The 15,091-nt window shown below is 42.6% G+C and overlaps 1 protein-coding gene across 3 annotated transcripts in view; it reads left to right on the top strand.

The window, feature by feature from the left end:
* Positions 1-15,091, top strand: part of ttll7 (tubulin tyrosine ligase-like family, member 7) — a 98,460-nt gene that overhangs the window by 42,906 nt on the left and 40,463 nt on the right. For all 3 annotated transcript variants that reach the window (XM_085433330.1, XM_085433329.1, XM_085433331.1), the window contains 4 exons: positions 2,002-2,096; positions 4,303-4,450; positions 5,596-5,669; positions 8,898-9,033. In XM_085433330.1, the coding sequence (XP_085289456.1) occupies positions 2,002-2,096; positions 4,303-4,450; positions 5,596-5,669; positions 8,898-9,033 (453 nt within the window). The remainder of the gene's footprint in view (positions 1-2,001; positions 2,097-4,302; positions 4,451-5,595; positions 5,670-8,897; positions 9,034-15,091) is intronic.

Below are 15,091 nucleotides of genomic sequence, written 5' to 3'. Positions count from 1 at the left end.
TTATATGCATATTTACAGACAGCCACAGCTCAGTATCGAGTTTCTGAGGAAATAGCAAGAATAAAAAGCTTCCTGGTATCACAACAGTCACGTTTCTTAGGTCAGTTTGGGTGTAGCTGCTGATCGCTGGAAGGTGCAGATTTACATTTTTTCTCCTTTATTTTATTTTCTATAGCTGCCTCGTGATCCTGATGCGCAGTCTTTCAGCAGTTACGGCCTTTTTGGGGGGGGGTTACGCACACACGCTCTGGCTCTCGCAGTTCCTGGGAGTCTAGCAGCGGTGTAAATATTATCTTACATCACTGTTCCCGAATCTGCCACACAGCACTGAGCACCTTTATGTCAGGATTAGTAATGGGTAGTTCAGATGTAGGAGAGAGAAGGAGGGATGGAGTTACAGAGAGCTACCCCCACAACCCTTGAGAGGCTTTGCATGCCGTCTCCAAAGGGGCTTTCAAATTTTGGTGCTCGGGAAAACCTCGTGGTTCCAAATAGCTTGATGCTGCACGCCAGCCTTTTTTTCCATCCATCTCTTTTACCGTCCTTTACCCCACATTCCTGATTGGTGGATAGAACGGGATCTGTAATAGACACTAAAACCTGTGATTAGCTCAGTTTTGCTCTGTTACTGAAATCCCGACTTGTGATTGGCTGTTGTCCTGCTTTGATGTGTTCAACTGTATCCAACGGCTTTTTTCCAAAGGAAGACGGGAACTAGAGGAATAGTGTTTGTGACACAAGTACTCACGTTGACTGCAGAGTAAGGCTACTGGGAGAGGTTGAATTTCCAGCTAGACGCCCAGACAGTTGGCTGTGATTTTCATTCATAAAAGCAGATAATTTTGACTTCAGGGTACATAAACATTGTCAATGAATTGAGAAAAAACCCCGGAAAATATATTAATAGGAGGACATTGTCTATTAAGGTGATGTTAACTGTTGCTGTTCATAACCTCTGATTTTGTTGAACTGATTTATAGCAACAAAGTGACAAAATTCCCTTCGCTACTCAACAAATAAACCCTTATCCCATACGACCACATCACCCAGACGTTAAAAAGAAAATGGGCGGTCTAAGGCTTTTGGACATTGTTAATAAAAGAGCCGACTTATCTCCAAAATCAAGCCGTATCAAACTCGGCCAGCCTTTCGTTGGGCATCTGTTGCATTGTCATTTGAAGTCAGCTCATAGAAAGACACCATTCCTCTCACGGTTGCCAGTTCATTCACCCTCCCTCTGCACTTCTCTTCCATTTTTTGCAGCCTTTGTTGTCTCACATAATCTCTTTCTCACTGTGGGAACATAACAAAGAGTAAAAAGAATTGATTTGTTGTGTCAGGTATAATAACTGATATTTGAATACCTTGCACTGGTGCTGGAAATTGTTCCGTTAAGAATGGTACATTGCTCTTGAATTTCTCCCCAGATGATACCTGCTTTTGTACCTCGAATCCGAGGTGGCTCTTTCTGTTTCTTGCTGAGCGGAATCTCTCTGAGCGCTCTTGATTGTCCGTGATGGCACTGAGCTGAGCGACGGCAGTTCTCTGATGCTCGCAAAGACGTGCGCGTCGAGGCGTCGGGCTGTTGCGAGCAATCTTAGGATACAGAGTCAGGAACCAGGGTCAGTTATGGGGTGAGCGATTAACCCACACAATCTGTTTGTATGCATTCACTCTGACGCAAATATGCTCTTCTAAATGCACGGGCATACACTCGTCAGTGCCAGAGTGGATTTATGCCCAGGCAAAGGCTAAGAGTTGCAAAGTGTCTGTCAAAGAGAGAAAAAACCCTCAACTTTCATCTCTTTCTCACTACTTCTCTCCTTGTCGGAATAGATCTTTTTTTTCTTTTCTCCAAAGATGCTCTAAACTCACTCCTGTAATTGCGTAGCCTGTCTTTTGGACTGATAAGAAAGGAGAAAAAAGTGATATGAAGCAGAACAAGAAGAGAAAAAAATACTGAGCATCCTTTGAATGTGTCTGTTCTCTCTTACCTGACAGATCAATCGAGCTCCGAGCTTTGGGACAGATCAGAAGATTGATTACGATGTGAAGAAAGGTGTGCTGCTCAATGCCCTCAAACTCCTCAACATCAGGTATTGTTTTCCACCCTGTCTTACACATACACACCCATGCAAATAGATGCAACAAACTGCATCTACGGTTTGCAAATCCTGCCCGCGGCTCTTTTGCCCGTCTCTAGTGGCTCCCTGTGGCTTTCACAAAAATAAGTAGCTGAATATAAATATGGAAAGTAACTATGCTGCTGCTCTAAAAATGTGGAGCCTTTACATTGAATTTAAAAAATGTGTTCCTCTCAGCCAGCCGGTCACCTGCTGCCTTATCCTCTTAGTTTTGCTGGAAATCAGTAGAGGTGTCTGGCATGGATGCACGTAAACACATAAATGTGTAGCCTTAGCTATGCATTCAAAAAGAAATAACAGGAAAACAAAGAATTTAACATGGAAAGATTTGAGTCCTTGCTGCTGGCACGCTCGATCTGAAGCCTATAAGACCACTACATGTTTTATCAACAAACTTCACAATTGCTCTGTTTAGTTGGTGAAGTTTTGTGCGCAGACGCACTCGAAGTTTGTATCAAGCCTTCCTTTAAAGGGCTTTAAATGCTCAGAATTCCAATCGGTGCTTAGGTTTCTTTTATTTATTTATTTATTTATCTTTTAATTTGACAGCCGAGCAAACATAAAAATTATTTTGACGCACAGTACAATCCGGCCATTATCTTGTTTTGGTTTCAGACTGATGAGACAGTAGTGACATTAGCGTGGACGCAGCAGGAAGTTGAAGCTTTGGACAAATAAATTGCTGTCTTTCTAAATTTGTGTGTTGGTGTTTCTGTGGTGGATAAAAAGACGGATAATGGCCAAGCTACAAAGCCATGCAATACCATCCACTGTGTGCTTTGTGAACCCTTCAATCAGAGATGCTGGGTGTTTGTGAGTTTCTGAATGTGTCTTTTTTTTAACCTGTGCGCTGATCTGTGGTCCGTATATCTACATACGCTTCCTCTGCTGCTCTTTGTTTTGGTTTGTGGGTGTATTTCCTTTCTTTTAAATGCGCACGGTTTTTATTTTGGAATGTATTTGTCGTATAGGTAGGGTGCGTGTTTGTGTGCACGTGTTTGTGTTTGCTGGCATGCTTTTCTGTCCCCTGGCTACGGAGAGTCTGTCCTGATTGATCATTGTACACCAGACCTCTGCTCTTTATTCCCTCTTTTCTCTGTGTGCTTGTCCTCCTCTTACTGCTCTAAATATAGTCTCAGCTCTGCTAGTCACACACATATATACAAACAAAGTGCACACACACACACACACACACACACACACTGGATCAATTACATGCAACATCGTATACATCTAATTTGGCCAAGTGAGGTGCACCGGGCCCACATAAAGACCGGCTCCATCCTCCTGAATGGATTCATGTGGGCCAAACAAATCTCTTCTCAAAGTGATTTGTTACATGGCTGATGTTTAATGTGCTGCCACAGATTAAAAAGGGAGATTTGGTTATTTTATGACAAATAAGTCGTAGGAGGGCTTGAAAGGCACGGGGAAGCTCTTTCCACTGGACATAGCGCTTATGTTCACGCTACAGTGAGTGTGGGGGGGCTTCGCTCACTTTTTCCTTGTATAGTAATGACTTTGCTTCCCCCAAAGGGAGGAGCTGGTGCTGTGTAGAGGTAGGCTTGGCTCTTGATTCTGCTCACCACATCAACTGTATCAAATGGGATCAATTCAGACCCGGTCGGGCATGGACATTGATAAACCTCAGTCCCCCAAAAGCACTCAATATCCAATTTAAAGGACCAGCGATTGACTAAAATGAATTGCCCTTTCTCTAGATCGCAGTGGCCCACTTGTTCAGAATTAGCTGTCTGGTCCTGTTCATCCCAGAGTTGTTTGTGTCTCAGCTTCATCTCTGTTTTTGTATTGTTGAGTGTTTTGTGGGGGCTTTTTGTCTGTCTTTTTTTTAAACCAGCACAATGATGTGATAAGGCAGATATTCAGGTCAGCTAGGGAGGAGGCCCACAAGCTGTCAGGCTTTATTATGACACTTTTAAAAACCCTTTTCCGTTGATTATGTGCGTGTGTGTTTTTCCCAGTACTGTCTAGTGTTACAAATAACCATTACATGCAAAGCAAAACTAAACAAAGAGAGCTTTGGTGACAGCAAACATTAAAAGGTGCGATCAGAATGTTTTTGCTCTTAGTTAGCTCTTAAATCCGAACCCTTTCCGTGTATGTGCGATGTTAGTTGTCTTGCTTTTCGTTGATCCAGGGCGAGTGATAAGAAACGCAACCTAGCCCAGCAGAAGGCAGAGGCTCAGAGACGGCTGTACGGACACGGATCCATGAAGAAACTCTCGGCCGCTTCCTCAGACTGGGAGAAACAACGTCACACGCTGGAGCGACGAAGAGAAGAGCTGGTGAGGACGAGCAGAAAGAAAGAGAAAGCAGGAGGGGAACAGAAATCCATTCATTTAAAACTTTTTTTTTAAATTCACAAATACTGGGCTTTATATCCACTCCTTCACACACACTGTCCCACCGCAGGTACAACCACAGTTGTCTAAAGCGCTGGCTGGTATCAAACTGCAGGGCAGCATCTGCGATGCTAAGCACCTGTACAAGGCGGTGCTCCTTAACTGTGGTCGAGGGAGTTGAGAGCGCTACTCATTCATTTCCCCACCTGGACATTCAAAACCGGCCTGGGGATTAGAACAATGACTGCACAGTCTCGAGCGGCGGTCGTAAGTCATGAGATACTTTTAAGCTTTGCAGGCCACACGAAAATGTGCACAAAAAGGTGGTTTGGCTTCAGACAGGCTCACATCAGAGATCTGTGACGTGTCATTACAGACATTTACTTAACACACCGATCAGCTGGCACATCAATATATTTGACATATAAATTATATGTCTCAGCACCCTGCTGTATTATGCACTTGAAACACAAGTCGAAAAGCAGAAACTCAGTTTCAGTTACTTCTTACTTTGTGTCAGAAGACTCAAAAGTTTCTGACACAAGCATACCGTTTAATTATTTTCTCTTTGAAATGAAGTCGGGGGAGCTTTGCTCATGTATATGGGGAAAAGTGGCAGCTACTAGTACTTTAACGCCTCCCACCCTCTTTGATTAGCCTTTTGATTAGCCATGGCACTAATCAGTGGGAATGAGGAAAGATGGCGGAAAGGCACCTTTTAGAAAAAGGGCATCGCTTCGTTTTCGAGTGCTGTTATGGCTGAAGTGTGAGACCAGGTTTGGATCTATGAAAGGCACACGCTGCTTAGAGCTAAATGAGATTGCAGTGCTGGTAGGAAAGTGGTCCCCTCCTTTCGTCTTTATGCCAAATTGGCCAACTGAGCTCCACAATTACACCTTTGTAACATACTAATAAAAGAGTAAATGGACTAAATTATGAGTCATTGATGAGTGAGACTCTTTGTCCTCTTTTCTTTCTTGCAGGAATTCATTCTGTCTTTGCCTCTAATAGAATATATTGTTTTGTTGGCACTGACTTTCATCTGGAAGAAGTTGTCATTTGTCTCTTTGCTCTTCTCTTATGTTTAGAAAGAGCGGCTGGCGCAGGTTCGCAAGCAGATTTCAAGGGAGGAGCATGAAAAGCAACATCTGGGGAACTACAGGTAGGAAAGAGGCAGACAACTGGGGCGAAGAGCCTCTCCCTCCAGGAACACCACCCACTGTACTTGTGCCAGTGCTCTTACATTTATGGGGGTCATCTCGAGAGTGCCAGGCTCTCAGGAAAACAAATAAAGCTGTTGCAGAAAGAACAACCAAAAGCGAATCTATTGTTTGGAGAGAAGAACTGACTGAACGAATGACGAGAATGAAAGCTGTCCAGTGATGTGTAGGAACAAGGATCAAATTGTTATTCTTCTATGCACAGTGTGCACAACAAAGTTACTTTAGTGTACACCTTTCTTGACAAATGGCAGCCGGCTTTTCCCCACACTTTTATCTCCCCCCGAAATCCAGCAGGGACACTGGAAGACATTAAGCATGTCAATTTTTAATAGTCAGCTCACAGATGGAGCAGATTCACCTTACAGCATGACTCAGCAACACAAAGTTCAGATTTGCTGCTTGTCCCTTATAAATTGTTAATGCTCTTTCCTCCCTCTGTGTCTCTTCCTGCCTTAATCCAACACATACCACCCCCCCCCCGCCTCGCTTTTCTCTCCCAGTATGTTCCTCATTCACCCACTTACACACAAAAACAAAGACAAACAGTCACAACTGGCTCACACACACAACACACACCCTTCTTGCTGTCTTCCCAACTCTAAGTGACTTCTTGACTCATCACTTGAGTGAATGGCTGGTGAATTTTGAATGCTGATCCAGGCCTGCATGAAGTGCTGTCACCTCCTTCCTATTTTTCGACAGGCAGTCAGACAGTCAATCAGGCAGGCTGGCGTCTGTCTGGAGCACCCTGGTAAAGACCTCTTAGCATTCAAATAGTGTCCCTGCACAACGCTGAAGTCTGATTAACACAGTGCTTCTCATTAGATGAGTTTGGGTAATGAACTGACTTACATTGTGCTATTAGATGAAACTGTATCAGGTACAGACAATGACCGTGATCCGAGGGAAACCCAGCAGGTATTTGCTCTTCAGTTAGGATTCTTTAAAGGGTACAGCTTGTGTTTTATATATACATGTAATATATATATATGTGTGCATAGCACAAAGAGGTACGCTTACAGTTGAGAATGCTCATATTAAAATAAAGAATAGAAATAAAAGGTCAGCATATGTAAATTAATGTGAAAAAGAAAGTTTCGGAGATAAAAGACTTGTAGACCAACTTCCTTTACACAGACAAAACCAAAGTGGTGATAGCTGGCCCGTCCCTCGGCCTAAACTGGGCAATGCAACAGCGATCCCACCAAATCCACAGCAGACAACCCGATTGAAATGCTGAGCAGACCCTCAATCAGCTGAAGCAACATCATAAAGAAGAGTGGGCCAAAATTCCTCCACAGTGATGTGAGAGACTGATAAAGTCATACAGAAAACAATTACTTCAACTTATTGCTGCTAAAGTGGTTCTGTGAGCTATTGAATCATGGCGTGCATTTAGGTTTTCACTTGCTTTTTTCACATGGCTCTACAGTAATCCCCGTGAGCAGACCCTCAGACATCAGACTACTCTAAATGCTCGTTTTTAGACAGGTTTTTTTTGCACTGTCGACTTAATGCGAGTGGATAAAGCCCTGTCTGCCTGCTGTTTGTATCTTTTGCGCACTCTGGGATGTGGTTCACACTCCCAGAGTGAACGGGCCCCTTTAAATGTCTGGCGACAGCAAACTTTAAAGACCTGTTGACCAAATCAAATGTTTTTATTCAGTAGAGTTTCAGATGTTAGTTTTTCTTTAACTCCAGTTGAGGACTGAAAGTAAGGCCCAGCAAACGTTTTAGTTAAACAATAGTGAGAGGTCACCCCCACGTAAAACGTCCATTTGCTCAGAGATAGACGCTGCCAAAAAGACTGAGCAGTTAACATCCACTATTAAAGTGCCTCACCTTAAGCTTCTCAGTCGAGTGATTCATGACGCTCTTTAGGATTGAAACGTTCTGGCTCTTTTCATATGTTATGAATCCATTTTCGTTTATGTGACCGTTATAAAAATGTGTCTTGGGAATGAAAAGAACCATTACATGCACCCTAGAAACTGAGAAGTCTCACATATAGTGAATTCAAGGGATGGGATTCAAATGGCAGCTTTATCTCAGGTCTCACAATCAATGTACCTGTTTGCATAATACTGGGTAACGGCTTTGGTCCAATTAAATAGTTCAGCTTTATGTGGCATTACACAGAAATCTGCTACACATACACGTGTATCTGTGAGTAGCTCAAAGCCTATTAATCAATATTTAAAAAGAGCCGGCCTGTCATTGTGCCATGGTAGAACATTTTCCACTGCTGTGTCCTTGCTGTGACTTCATTCATCTCTATAGTTTTCTCTTTTAATCACAGGTCTGTGCTTGTGAGTGTTTTTCTAACCAACTTGAGGGGAGTTTAGCACTTAATATCGTCTGTGCAGACGCCAGACTACATTCATGCTTTTGCAATAACTAAGGCCAGTTCTTATCTTGATTAAAACAATAACCTTGTTTTGACTTAATGGCTAAAGCGATGGCATTGGGAGTTTGCAGATGTATTATGAGGGTAACCAGGCATTGTTCTAATCCCCTCAGGCCTTGGATAAACACCGAGCACTGTTATTTTAGTCTTAAGGGCACAAATGTGAATGTGTGAATGGGCGCATTAGCAAAGACTGCAAACACAGTGAAGCTCGTGCACACGTCGGTGTACAGCGTGTAGAAAGCTGTTGTATTAATGCACCGAGTGAAAAGATTGACTGATGTTCATGCAGTTTCTTCACTTAAGGTCTCATTAATATTCTTCTGTCTGTATTTGCTCTTTGCTGCCTCCTTCCTCCTCCTTCACTCTCACCTTTTGTTTGTCTTTGTCTGCACTTGCTGCACCTTGACCTTTCTGTCTCTCCCACCAATTATTGTGCCTCATCTTTATCTTTCTTTCTATCCCTGTTCTTTTTTTATTTTCTTTGTCTCTCTAAATCTCTTTACCCCTTTTCCACTTTTTTTTTACCCCCACTGACTTCCTAAATATTTCACGGCTTCTCTTTCCACCCCATATCCCTCTTTTCCTTAACCTGAACCACCCTTTTTCTCATTCTTCCACTCCGTCTCTCTCACCTTCTACTTTTATGACCCCATTTGTGACCCATCATTTCCCTTCATTTTCCCCTTTCCTTTGTCCATTGTTCCTCACCTCGTCTTCACTCTCTTCTCCTTTCTCCCTCCTTCTCTGCGGTCCACAGACGTATTTACCCCCCAGACGACAAGCTGCTGTTGGAAAAGTATGAAAGCCTGCTCTCGGCCGCCTTTCAGACCTTCCTCGCCGGGCGAGCTGCCTCACTTCAAAAGGAAATGAATAATCCTCTGAAACGAATGAAGGCACGTACGTCAGTGGCAGACTGTCACGGACTCACACACGCACACAAGCAAAGAAAACTGCAGAAACCCACACCCAAACATATTCAGACTCTTGTGGACAAGCAAACGTAAAAGAAAAGAAGCACACACACATTTCTATTAAGATTCTGCCCATAGAGACAAAAAGGATGCACAAATAGTGCGAAAGTGTGCCGCAGCCCTTGGTATTTGTTAGAACACCTGAAAATACGTCCTTCGTCTCCTCTCTACCTTTCCACTCTCATTCAGCCTTTTCACAAATATTCATTATGTTGTGCACATGAGCTTTTAAAAGCAAACAACAATGTCACTTTTATTACTTTATTTACTTCCTCTTTCTTCTTCTGTGTTTTCCTACGTTTCTTCCTTTCTGCAAAGGTTAACCAAGTTGCTGGCCACACATTTCAATGCATTTTTATGCAGTTTGATTACATATTTATCGCACTTACACACATATACCAGCACTCTGCAGTATCAGGAGGAATGCATCTTCAGTTAAGCTTTGAAGGTAAAGGTATGAAGAGAGGACAACGGCTGATCTACATCAGAAAGATGAGAATGGGAGATGAAGGAACGATGAGCGGAGGATAATATAGTCATAAAGTAAAAAAGATGGTGAGACACTGATAGAGAGTTGTTTTGTTACTATTGTTTTGACTTGACTAGAGTACAAAAAAATGGAGAGAAAGGGGCAATTTTTGGTTTTCATGTCTGGTTATGTATTCAAGAGGAACAAATCAATGGAATGAAAAGACACAGGGGAGGGAACCGTGGGATATTTAAAAACACGGAGCGAAGAAGCAATGATGAGGAGGAATGATGCAGATAGAACAAAAAAGCCTTAACTGCGTTTGGCAACTGAATAGCAGAAGTGAATACTGTGCAGAATGTGGATATTTTTGACAGTAGTATTGACATTACAAGTACATATCAAAGTACTGTCATATGGAGCCATCGGAGCTTTTGTGGAAACTGCCTCAGCAGTTTGCACCCTGTCGCAGTGTTTTTTTTTCTTTCAAAAACTTATTGTGTGTCCTTTAAAGAATGGAAATCTCTGCAGAGCATTTTTAGAGATGTCAATCAAAGACTGGTCAGAGCCGAAACAAAATATAAAGGCAGCAAGTGTTGCTTTTGTGTTTCCTATCTAATAACACGATCATGAGTGACAACTCGACTGTCCTTATTCAGAGACAGAGTGTGAGATACTAATCTGAACCATTTATGGGGAAAAAGATGTTCCTGAACTGCAGTATGATATTCATCAGAGCACAAAAAACACATCTTATGCAAACGTTTTCTTGCCTTATGTTTAAACATTTCCTCTAGTTTTGAGAGAGTCTGCGGGTGTTTTCAGGTACCTTTCTAAAAGCAGTGGGGGAGGCGGCTCGTGGAGCCAAGCTCTATGTTTAGTCACTACTCTGCCACTTTAATAGGTACGTCGCACTAGTAGAGAAGAATTAACACAGAATGGAGAGAATGAAAGTTACCCACAGACGGTCTGAAATGTTATTCTTCTATGCACAGTGTCAACTTTGGACCTATTCAGAAAACTGCATTAGCATGTACACATTTCTTGACAATTGCCAACTGGCTTTCCCCACACTTTCATTATTCCCCCACAGAAAACATAAAGCACGCCAATTTTCAATAGTCAGCTCACAGATGGAGCAGACTCACTGTAAGGCGTGACTCGGCAACACGAAGTTTGCTGCTTGTCCACACTAACCAGCCACTTTAATAGGTACACCTTGTTAGCACCAGGTTGGACCCCTTTGGCCTTCAGAACTGCTTTAGTTCATCAAGGTGCTAAAAAAATCCCCAAAGGTTTTGGTCTACCTTGACATGGTTGCGTCACAGTTTTTTTTCTCATCAGCATCCGTGATTTACGTCGTATGTTTCACCAAATCCCAAAGGTGCTCTGTTGGACTGGGATCTGGTAATCGTGCAGGACATTTGGATACAGTGAACTCAGTGAAACCAGAATAAGATGTTTTAGAGTTTTGTGCCACAGCACGTTATCCTGTTGGCCATCAGACGATGGATCCACTGTGGTCATGAAGAGATGGATGTGGTCAGAAACAATGGCTAGAGTGTTTAAACAACACTGTGCTACAGAAATCGTCAAGCATCAGAACGTTTATTATTTGTACAATTTTCTCCGATGATGTTTGTGATCCCGTGCTGTTCTTAGCTGACAGGATGGCACCCGGTGCGGTCTTCTGCTGCTGTAGCCCACCTGCTTCAGGTTTTGATGTGATGTGATGTTCAGAGATGCTCTTTTGCATTTCTGAACTTGGTTGTAACCCGTAGTTATCTGAGTTACTGTTGCCTTCCTATCAGATCGAAGCAAACCAGCCATTCTCCTCTGACTTTGCCTTTTTCTGCTTAAATGCACTTAATTGCTGGATATTAACCTTATCAAGCATTTTTACAGGTGTGCTTAACAAAGTAGATGGTGGGTGTATATTTCATAGTTATTGGTCGTATCATTACGATTCAAATGCTAAATTAGTGAGCTTTCTTTTTAGCTCCGTGTGCATGCGTCTGCTGTCGTGCATGGCTCTACTAGTTTCCCTCCCTTCCATTTCTGTTCTTTGTTTTATTGTGTGCCCTTTGCAAAACACACCTAGCAGAGCAGCTGAGAGACAAGTGAAAGGAAGATAATGTCATTCGAAGAGATGACAACTTGTTATGTTACTGTAAACAAAAGCTTTCCAACAAGTGTTAAACCAAGCATAACAAAATGAGAAAGAGAGACTGAGAGAAGCCAGAGCTGTTCTGTCATTGTCAGCGGCTGAGACTGTTTGACAGTCTAAATTAAATCAAACAGAATTTAAAGAGAACCAAATAGAAAGTGTGTAAAAATGAAAATACCTCCAGACTGGTTTAAGTTAGATTAGCATTAAAAACTTAATTTATCAGGGAGTTTCATTACTCGTGATGTTGCTTTTTTTCTTTGAGACATCATTCCTTAGCTCTGCTTAGATGGGCACACCATGCAGCCAATCAAATGCAAAGGCAGATTGGGATCATACGGGATAATCATGTGAAAGAAGGAAGGGGGCGTTTCCAAGACAGGAAGTGTTGTGGTACAAAGAGACGGGAGCCGGTCGGGAAAAATGGAAGAAACACGTGAAGATGTAAAATGAGCAGCGTCTGGCTGCATTTCAGTGACTCTGGGTTTCTGATTGTTTAAATGAATCTGAATGTGCGTTTAAAGCCATTTATGATTCTTAACTTGTTGAATCTGCCGCTCACCACAACAAGCACAAGCACAAATTTTGCACTTTTAACTGCTTTTTCACAAGTTTCACAGCTTTTCCTACTGATAAAAACCTCCCATATGGCCATTTATACAACACAAAGTAATTAAGCAATAAACAATTAACTTGTTGAACCCCAATGCCCCCAGTACTGGAGGCGAGAGGGAGAACATCTGGAATTGCCGCCAGATCTGTTATTTAAATATAGAAGCGTGTGGTTTTCACAGAAACGTCAGAATCTCATCCAAAAGCCCACAAAACCATTTCAACAACCACCAAAAAGCTAAAACAGCAAAAAGAGCATGTAAATACCATCCATCCATCTTCTTCTGCTTATCCGGGGCCGGGTTGGGGGGGCAGCAGCCTAAGCAAAGAGGCCCAGACCTCCCTCTCCCCAGCCACCTTCTCCAGCTTGTCCGGGGGAATACCAAGGCGTTCCCAGGCCAGCCGAGAGATGTAATCTCTCCAGCGTGTCCTGGGTCTGCCCCGGGGCCTCCTCCCGGTGGGACATGCCTGGAGCACCTCGCCCAGGAGGCGCCCAGGGGGCATCCTTGTCAGATGCCCGAACCACCTCAGCTGGCTCCTTTCGATGTGGAGGAGCAGCGGCTCTACTCTGAGCCCCTCCCGGATGGCTGAACCTCTCACCCTATCTCTAAGGGAGAGGCCAGCCACCCTTCGGAGGAAGCTCATTTCTGCCGCTTGCATCCGTGATCTTGTTCTTTCGGTCACTACCCACAGCTCGTGACTGTAGGTGAGGGTAGGGACGTAGATCGACCGGTAAATTGAGACTCGGCTCTCTCTTCAACTCGACGGACCAGTACAGCGTCTGCATCACTGCAGCTGCAGCACCAATCTGTCTGTCTCCCGCTTCCTTCTGCCGTCACTTGTGAACAAGACCCCGAGATACTTAAACTCCTCCACTTGGGGCAGGAACTTGTCCCTGACCTGGAAAAACACAAAACGCAGATCCGTCTGTTCACCTGACAGCATGAACACAGACATGCCGCCAGATGCTGAAAGCGTCATCTCACAGATTCTGAAACTGCAGGTTTTTGTCACTTTCTGACCAAAATTCACTGAACCAGCAGCTAAATAGCCCAAAACTACGCTTCGCACATCGTCATGGATTCCCTCTTGCTTTGGCTGCACTTCCTGCACAGCTCGATCTCTGTGCGTTTCTGAGATCCTAATTTCTGCTGTTCAGTACAGAAGAAACTTTAACTTTTACAAATTAGGGCAAATTGCAATACGCTTAGCTATGCCTTTAATAAAACCTTTGCAACTTTGTGAAAAACAGAAAAGTTTCAGTTTTTTTTTGAAAAAGATTGTTTTTCCGTTTCTGCTGTAGAAGTTTCTACAGTTAAAACTAAAACCCTGGACAGTCTGGGCATTGAGCTACCAGAACCTATTCTGTCATTTTACTCATTTGTTTCTTACAATTTCAGTCCAAAGAGTCGAGCTGAGAGATTTCTTTCTTTGTCACAGCAGCTTTTTCTTTATCATGTAGAAAAACATTAAACATGTAACTTGTAACTGACAGAAAGTCAGAGTTTCACTGGCCTCGCCCACTTAGGGTCAAAGTGGGCTGTGTGTGGCCCGCGATGTAAACTGAGCTTGACACACCTGCTCTACTTGTTTTCATAGCTGACAGTACACATTTCTGTGCCTTTTTTAACCATATTCACTCTTAGTGTATCTATGAGTTAAGCACCTCTGGCCCAGATTAACCACGCTAAAACTTCTTTAACTGAAAGTTTACAATTTTGAGTACAGAGCCATGTCCATAATTGTTTGGACAAAGGCACAATTTTTGTATTTTTGCCTCCACAGCGTGGCGTACACCACCAAGAGTGGAATTTAAATCAAGCAATCAACATTTCATTGAAGTGAAGACTTTTAGCTTTAATTCAGCAGATTTTACAAACATCCATTAATCTACAATTATTACAGACATTTTTATATGCAATACTGTAGTCTCAAAGACTCAAATTTAATTGGAAAATGGACTGACAATCAGGTTCATATCCAGGTAAGGCCTGCTCCCTGACGCGTTCTTAAATGCAATGAATGCATTGATCAGCTCAGCAACACCCACAGATCACAGAGAACAGCTAAAGTGCATGATGACAGAATTATTTCAATGATTAGGAAAAAAACAACATATAACAAAGTCAAGAATGTTCTTAAGGACCTACACGTTTCACTGCCAGAGTCTATGACCAAGAGACGCATTCATCAGTGACAACAGAGGTTTATAAGTGCAAACCACTAGTTACACACAAGAAAAGAGGCTGTACACGGCCTGTGAGATAAAACCAACGTGAGCCAGAATGATGACTGCAGAGGATTAGCATTAGTACAAGTATTAAAAACAATCCTTGTAATTAATTTCTGTCAGTTTTGCCAGTAAATTTAGTTAATAACGAGACTGTGTATTAACATGTGTGTCAAACTCACTGAAATGAATCCAGAAAGCCTGCACTCCAGTGACACGATGATTATTTGATTTAAAATCCACTGTGATGATGTAGAGTGGTAAAACCACAAAAAGATTGTGTCGTTGGCCAACAAATTATAGACCAAATTTAAATCTAATTTAAATCTACTCATCTTAAGCTTTACTTGAAACAAAACCATTATTATTGGTAACATAAATAATATCTCGTGTTTTGCATGTTTATGAATTCATCATCTGGCAAGCACTGCCTGCTACCTCAGGCATTTTTTTTATTTAAAATAAGCCAGAGGTTATTTGCCAGCATGCCATTTATCATGTT

This window comes from Copadichromis virginalis, linkage group LG15 (genome assembly GCF_057382275.1).
Source record: "Copadichromis virginalis isolate Kocher_CV1m ecotype Utaka linkage group LG15, C_Virginalis_male_GT1.1, whole genome shotgun sequence".
NCBI lineage: Eukaryota > Metazoa > Chordata > Actinopteri > Cichliformes > Cichlidae > Copadichromis > Copadichromis virginalis.
The sequence above is the reverse complement of the archived record's forward strand: the minus strand, read 5'-3'. Positions and strand labels throughout refer to the sequence as shown.